At 42.3% G+C, this 8233-nt stretch overlaps 2 protein-coding genes across 2 annotated transcripts; one reads left to right on the forward strand and one right to left on the reverse strand.

Annotated features, from left to right (window-relative positions):
• The first annotated feature begins 847 nt into the window (after positions 1-847).
• Positions 848-4214, forward strand: LOC128743572 (uncharacterized). The gene is made up of 2 exons (XM_053840173.1): positions 848-1563; positions 4065-4214. The coding sequence occupies exons 1-2, from the start codon at positions 1149-1151 to the stop codon at positions 4160-4162; spliced, it is 513 nt and encodes a 170-aa protein (XP_053696148.1). The 5' UTR covers positions 848-1148; the 3' UTR covers positions 4163-4214.
• Positions 4215-5542: 1328 nt separating this feature from the next.
• On the reverse strand, positions 5543-7646 carry LOC128742346 (probable splicing factor, arginine/serine-rich 7). The gene is made up of 3 exons (XM_053838680.1): positions 7569-7646; positions 7026-7492; positions 5543-6936 (listed from the first exon to the last, which is right to left on the reverse strand). The coding sequence occupies exons 2-3, from the start codon at positions 7425-7427 to the stop codon at positions 5746-5748; spliced, it is 1593 nt and encodes a 530-aa protein (XP_053694655.1). The 5' UTR covers positions 7428-7492; positions 7569-7646; the 3' UTR covers positions 5543-5745.
• Between the last annotated feature and the right edge of the window lie 587 nt (positions 7647-8233).

Raw genomic sequence — 8233 nt, forward strand, 5'->3', positions numbered from 1 at the left:
GTAAAGTTTTCATTCATTCGTTTGCAATTTGCACTACATACCAACAGTTTCACCGTTTGCTTGTGTTCATCGTTCCCGCACAAAACGGAATACGAAAAGATTTATTGTTTATCGCGTTTGCTTTGAGTTGTGTGTGGAGATCAAGTTCGGTTTGTTTTGATTTGATCTCTAGTTTTGCACTGATAAAAATAGCATTGTAGTTTCGCGAATAAAAATTAAATATTTTTGTGAATTTATTTTATTTTATTTTTGTTTTTGTTTTTCACATTTTGTCAAGTATGCCGCTAGTAAATCAGATTGAGCCGTACGTTCCCGGCACAATTCCGTTCGCGCAGTTTCTGGAGCAACTAGAGTGGGTGTACGCGCACCACAAGGTGACGGATCCGGTTGAGCAAAAAGTATCGTTTTTGGCTTCATGCAGTAGGGAAGTTTATAGCGATATAAAACTTCTTTTCCCTGGCAAGGATTTGAAGCTTTTGTCGTTTAAAGAAATTACTGATGCTCTGCGGAAGCGGTATGACAAAACGGAAAGCGATCTGATCCAGCGTTTTAAGTTCTACAAACGCAACCAAGAACCGAATGAAAAAGCTGTGGATTTCATACTAGCTGTCAAGCTCCAGGCAGAATTGTGTGAATTCGGAGCGTTTAAGGATATGGCGATCCGCGATAAATTGGTTTGCGGAATTAGCGATGAAGATCTGCAGAAAAGATTGTTTGACGAGGACAATCTAACCTTAGCAAAAACGGAGACAATAATTACTAACGCCGAATCAGCGGAAGAGATAGTGAAGATAATCTCGAAAGATTCCAGTTCGCGACGTACGAGCGTGTTGAACCGACTTGGAGATCGGGACAGTCGTGTTAATGTTCGAGATCGCTCACGTGGACGGAGTCGTCAGCCTAGCAGAAGAAGAAGTAGGAGTCGCTCAGTATCGTTTGACAGGAAAAATCGTTCCACTTCAAGGCATCGTAATTTGTTTTGCAATTTCTGTCGTAGGAGTGGCCATACAAGGCGTTTTTGCTACGATTTGAAAAACAAGAGGAAGACAGTTAAGTTTGTCGATTCTCCAGCAGCTAAACCCAAGTTGACCGATTACCAGAAGAGTTTGAGGCGTCGATTGAATCGTTCCGTCTCGGATGATGAAGATATGGACTGTATGATGATTTCGTCAGTCAATAAAATCAACGAACCGTGTTTCCGTAACGTTTACGTTGACGGCTTGCGGTTAAGAATGGAGGTCGATTGTGGTGCTGCAGTTTCCGTCATCAGTTTGGAGATGTACGAGGGAGAATTTGACCATATTCCTTTGGAAACTTGCGACAAGAAATTGGCAGTGATTAACGGTAGTCGTTTGAAGGTGGAAGGACAAATTACAGTCCGTGTTGAGTTTAACGGACAGAGGAAAACTGTTGAGCTAGTTGTTTTGAGGAGCGGTAGTGACTTCACTCCTTTGCTTGGACGAGATTGGTTGGATTTGTTTATTCCTGACTGGAGGAGAGCGTTTGGAAACAGCATCAATCAACTGGTAGTTTGCCCGGACCAGATTGTTTCTGAGTTACAGAGTAAGTTTGCCAATGTTTTTGATAAATCTCTATCAACGCCAATTAAAGGGTTTGAAGCAGATCTTGTTCTGAAAGATTATAAACCGGTGTTTAAGCGTGCTTATGACGTTCCATACAGGTTGCGAGATAAGGTTTTACAGCATCTCGAAAGCTTAGAAAAAGATGGCGTCATAACACCAGTAGATGCAAGTGAATGGGCATCTCCGGTAATTCAAGTTGTTAAAAAAGATGGTAGCATTAGGATGGTTATTGATTGTAAAGTTTCTATTAATAAAGTTTTGGTTCCTAATGTTTATCCGCTACCACTCACACAAGATCTGTTCGCCTCTTTGGCTGGCGCGAAGGTTTTCTGTTCTCTAGATCTGGCTGGTGCGTATACACAATTGTTATTGTCAAACAGGTCAAAGAAAATTATGGTGATAAATACGATCAAAGGTTTGTTTACGTATAATCGTTTGCCACAGGGTGCTTCTTCAAGTGCAGCTATATTTCAACGGATCATGGATCAGGTTTTGAAAGGTATCGATGGAGTTTACTGTTACTTAGATGATGTTTTGATAGCAGGCAAGGACAACTCAGACTGTGTACGAAAGCTTAATTTGGTGTTAGAGCGTCTTTCTAATGCCAATATTAAAGTTAATACGCAAAAATGCAAATGGTTTGTCTCAAGTTTGCCATTCTTGGGTCACATTTTGTGCGACGGAGGTTTGTTGCCGTGCCCGGAAAAGGTCGAGACGATTCGGAAAGCGAAAGTTCCGAACAATGTTTCTGAGCTAAAGGCATTTTTGGGTTTGGTAAATTACTACGGGAAGTTCATACCCAACTTGTCCTCACGCCTTAGCTGTCTGTATCGTTTACTAAAGAAAGACGTTAAGTTTGTCTGGAGCTCGGAATGTAGCCGAGTGTTTGAGGAATGTAAGCAAGCATTGTTGAGTTCAAAACTGTTGGAGTTTTATGATCCGAGTAAACCTGTTGTCGTTGTAACAGACGCATGTAGCTACGGGTTAGGTGGAGTGATTGCTCATCAGATCAAGAATGAAGAGAGGCCTATTAGTTTTGCTTCCTTCAGTTTAACAAATGCACAAAAATCCTACCCAATTTTACATTTAGAAGCGTTGGCAGTTGTTAGCACCATAAAAAAGTTTCACAAGTTTCTCTTTGGCAAGAAGTTTACTGTGTATACAGATCATAAACCGTTGATTGGTATTTTTGGAAAGGAAGGAAAAAATACGTTGTTTGTGACGCGTCTGCAGAGATATGTAATGGAACTGAGTATCTACGATTTTGACATTGTTTACAGACCGTCAGCAAAAATGGGCAATGCTGATTTTTGCTCAAGATTCCCTCTTCCAGAAAACGTACCCGTTGCTTTGCAAAATGAATTTATAAAAAGTTTAAATGTATCCAATGAGTTTCCGCTAGATCATGCGTTGATTGCAAGTGAATCACGAAAAGACTCGTTTTTGCAGCAAATTTTTAACTACATGAAGCATGGTTGGCCGCAGAATTTAGATCGCAGTTTAGCCAATGTTTATGCGCAACACCAAGACCTGGAAGAAGTTGAAGGTTGTTTATTGTACCAAGATCGTGTCGTTATTCCTGCTAGTTTACAAAAGCAAGTACTGCGTTTATTGCATAAAAATCACTCAGGAATAACCAAAATAAAGCAGATGGCCAGAAGGACAGTTTACTGGCATGGCATGAGTGTTGACATCGAAGATTTCGTAAAAACTTGTAGAGTGTGCTGCCAGATGAATGCAATTCCAAAGCAAGTTCCGCATTCTAACTGGATTCCTACCACAAAACCGTTTGCCCGCATTCATGCGGACTTCTTTTATTTCGACAAGAAAGTTTTCCTGGTCATTGTAGACAGTTTCTCCAAATGGCTTGAAGTTGAGTACATGAAGTTTAGTACTGATGCCAGGAGTGTAAAGTCGAAGTTTATCAGCGTTTTTGCTAGATTTGGGTTACCGGACGTAGTTGTTACGGACGGAGGACCACCGTTTAGCTCTAAAGAACTGATTGATTTTTTTCAGACACATGGTATCAAGGTTATGAAGAGCCCGCCGTATAACCCGTCCAGCAATGGACAAGCAGAGCGCATGGTAAGAGTGGTAAAAGAAGGTTTGAAAAAGTTTCTGTTGGATCCAGAGATGGCAAGGCTAAGTATGGAAGATATGGTGTCATATTTTTTGTTTGGTTACAGGAACACATGTTTGGAGGATAACAGTTCGTTTCCTTCTGAAAAGCTGTTTAGTTTTAAGCCCAAGACGCTGTTGGATTTGATCCATCCTAGGAATAGTTTTAGAAATCATCTGACGAAGAGAGAGTCTATGAATAAACCTGTATATAGTAACAAAGCCAAACAACACCCAAAGTATGACTGGATTGATAAGTTGCGCCCAGGAGATCCAGTTTATTATAAAAATTTTAGACCAACTGATATTCGACGATGGTTAGAAGCTAAATTTCTTAAACGTGCTTCTTTAAACACATTTCAGGTTTCCGTCGGAGGTCGGGTTTATCTGGTGCACCGCAATCAGCTGAAGCTGTTTGGCACCCGCAAGAATCGTTACGGTTTGATTTTTGCGAGGGATGAGGAGATTAGTAGTAACCGAAAACGAGCACGTGACGATGACGATGAAGGCGTTGACGACGATGCTGACGATTTTCTCGGTTTCGCAGCAGATTCGTTTATTTACCGAGGAACTGACGATCATACCAAGGTTTGTGATTCGAGAGGTGGAAGTGTAGCAACAAGTTTACCACCTGAGGAAGTAGATCCCCAGGAAGGCCCATCTATGCGGCAGTGGTCGCAGTCGAAGCCATCGAATCCATCGTCGAGTTCCAGTGTACAGCCGAGGAAAATACGTCGCTCCAATACATCGAAGCAATCGAGTTTAGCGTCGAAATCAAAGCGTCATCCGTCGAGTTTACGACGTTCATCTAGATCACAGTGTTTAAAACAAAATTCTGATTTTATATACTATTGATGAAACATCAAATCGTGTTTTTAGTTTGTGGCAGTGAAGTTTCGCCACTATCAAATGTTTTTTTTTATAAATAATACGTGGCAGTTTAGTTTAACCGCAATCTGAATTGTACGACAGTTTTGGCAGTGAAGTTTGGCCAATTTCAAATGTAAAGTAAATATGTTTTAACAAAAAGGGGGAGAACTGTGGTGACCACCCTCGAGTACAACCCTGACAGAACAGCTGCTGGCAGTGTTCTGATTAGTAAAATAAAGAGTCAGTTTTTAGTTGACTGTCGAACCGTTCACCTCACGTTTATCAGTACCGTATATCACAGTTCCCTAAGTTTATCCTCACGGTGTTTGAAGGAACATATTAGTAATCAACATGGGTTCACGCCCCACCCCTAGACCCTTGTATTATTCCATCCAAAAGTTTTTATCGGCTTTGATTTCATAACCATTCAGACGTCCGATTCAATTACTTGGTCTTTGCTCTAAGTAGAATGGCTGCCTTCTCATTCGTGCTGCCTTTTGGAGGAAGACCTAGTCACTATCTGAATAAATTTACTTCTAATAAATTTACTAATCTTCCTTACTATTTCAGCAATAATTCGATTCTCGATTCGGTGCCGAACTTAGGATACGTCTCCATAATTTGCCGGTCTTGAGCAGCTATTCCAGTCCGACTTTACCTCTGTTCTAGCACTTTGTACAACCATTAAATCGATTATTTCCCATGGCTTGATGCTCGGTACCATCAGTTTCAACTATTCTGTAGCTTTTTTTTATTTTTTAAAATTTTACCGGACTTGAGCCTAAAATTGGTAAAATTAGGCTTAAATAATTTATCTGCTTTAGAACTAGAGCTAAACTTTTCTATCAGTTCCGTCGATTGCTCAGATAGCAGATAATTTTTAGACACCAGTCAAACTTTGAACAGAACAAAGCTGCTCTTATAAAGGATTTCGTTTTTCGTTCATCAATCAAGAGGACACCCGTGCGAGCATACCAGCAAGTGTCTGGCTTTATTCTTATATCAGATTTCGTTCCAAGCAGCTACAATCAATTGAATTTATACGACAATGTAAAACTTTAAGAGGACCATTTACATTCACTAAGAGAATATAATAATTCATCATAATTGTGCATCATCATTTTCAGAAGCATTTTGGATGCACAGTTTGTAAATGATAGTTTACCACCGATGTTTACGGTGAATTAGAAATGTCCATGTTGTCAGATTTTTCCGTTGTCGGGCTGGCCGTTTTCTCGCGTGACGGGATAGGTGATTCGCGCTTCGCAACAGCAATCGCTGAGCCGCTCTCGCTTCCTCCGCCATTACCGTTACCACTTGCACCCGCATCGTCATCGCCACCCCCGAGACGTTCCTCTGCATCGTAATCGCGGCTTACGCTTTCTTCCAGAATTTTCTTCAGCCGTTTGTCCGGCGATCGACTTTTTTTCTTAGATGAACGGGACGAGTCCTTCGGTCGGCTAGACCGGCTATGAGAAGTCGATCGTTTGCGGCTGCGAGACCGGGATCGCGAACGGCGCCGGCGTTCCTCCTTGTTACGATGACCCTTCTTGCGCTCGCGGCTGCGATCACGACGTTCACGGGAACGTGACCGTTTACGGTTTGAGCGTGAACGTGAACGACGACGATCACGCGATCGCGAACGGCTACGGTGCCTAGAACGGGAACGCTTACGACGATCACGAGATCGGGATCGTTTAGACCTAGACCGGGACCGTTTGCTCCGCGAAGGCGATCGCTTCGCGTGCGAGTGTTTTGAGCGACTGCGTGAACGTTTTGAACGACTACGTGACCGTTTTCGCGAGCGGGAGCGCTTCGAGCGTGACTTGGAACGCTTGCGAGAGCGAGAACGGGAACGACGATCCTTGGAGCGCGAGTGCGAACGAGACCGGCGTCGGCTCGAACTTTTATCCTTTGCAAGCATTCCAATAACCGGATCAATAGCGGCAGAAATCATGCTATGCGCTTCCTTAACAATCGACATTGCTTCTTCGATTTCCTTCTGGGCTGCTTCATTACTTTTCGCTTCAGGTTTCACGATCGGTTGCGTAGAATGGTGAACGTTAAGGCGATACCCACGGAAATCGGACCCTTGCAGCTTAAGTGCAGAAATTACGCTACGCTGCTCACAAAACTCCATCAAAGCATACCGGGAACGGTCATTCTCTGCAAATCGAGCATACTTTATTTCGCCAGCAGACTTGAAGTGGTCCATAAGATCCTCCAACCGCCAGTCGGACTTCAAGTCCAGTACCAAGATGGTACGCCTGGTCTCTTCAATTTTCTTCGCATCAAAATTAACTGGCAGTGGAGGGTACTCCGGCAAATTATTCTCATCGAGTTTCGGATCGATGGTTTTGACTACCTGTAAGGTGGAATAAAGGAGTATTAGTAATGATGCTAACAAACCAGTCGTTGCATGCTTGAATCTCTACTGGGAAAGGCTTTGCTTACCTGATTGGGTACCATTCCGTCGATTCGATTAACCACCTCCGGTGGTAGCTTGCTCGGTGCGTCAATATTATGCAAACCCGGCACCAATGTTCCGTTTGCGGCCATCTCCAACGCTTTGTACTCATCCGGAATCATTCCGCTCTGCACCGGAATCACTATCAGGGCTCGATCGATGAAGACGGTGTTGGTTAAATGCTGTGCCACAGCAACGCAGCTGCTCTCGAAATACTTGACATAGCAGATACGTGACACTACTGGACAGGACACGTCACGAATCGTCGGATAGAGGCGAATTTCGTCGATCTTGCCGATGTGACCGAACAGACTCTGCATCTGGTCCTTGGTAGCTTGCGGAGCAATGTTGGTGATTTGCACCACCTTCGTGCCGGTACCGCCAGCCATTGCGACGCGACTGAAAATTTCCTACGTAACTACACTTGTTGTGTACGAAACTCGTCGCAATTCAGCTAAAAAACATTTCCCAAAATCGAATTATTTAATTTTCTTAATGTTTTCGGCGTTTTTTGAAACAATTGAACTCACTTTTCGGTATTTTACACTTCACACGCCAGAAGAAAGGAAGGAAAAACGTTTTACGGCTGCACAAAAATGAAGCTTCTTTTGAAGAAAAATGTCAGCCGTCCAGGGATGCCAATATGCTTTGAAAGCTTGAAACTTACTCCAAAGGTGTTTTAATTAATTAATAATGTTATTTTTATAGGCAATAACGTGGTATAATATATAACATTGCACTAATTTGTACTTATTTAAAAGAAAGTATGGTGATCTACTAAAAATCTACTACTCTACTAAAATCTGCAATTTAATTGCTCTCAAAATACCATAATTTTGAGATTAAGCATATTAAACAAATCTGTATATCTGGCGTCCCTGCAGGTACAGACTTCAACTGTTAGTTCACCCCTACGCACGCACCACGCACACAACAAAGATTAGGGTGGCGATAGCGCTGCACCGTTAAGCAGGGATGCCAGGTGATTTTTTGAAAGGTCTTCACAAATCAAGAAAAATGTCTTCATTTGTCTTCTTCCGGCTTTCCAGATTTTTTTACCCATTTGAATTGCATGGTGAAGACATGTCTTCAAGTGAAGACATTTCAAAATAAAAGTCTTCTTTGTAACAAAAATGTCTTCAAAATGAAGACATGTCTTCACTTCTGGCATCTCTGCCGTTAAGCTCAATTCTGG

This window comes from Sabethes cyaneus, chromosome 3, assembly GCF_943734655.1.
Source record: "Sabethes cyaneus chromosome 3, idSabCyanKW18_F2, whole genome shotgun sequence".
Classification (NCBI taxonomy): domain Eukaryota; kingdom Metazoa; phylum Arthropoda; class Insecta; order Diptera; family Culicidae; genus Sabethes; species Sabethes cyaneus.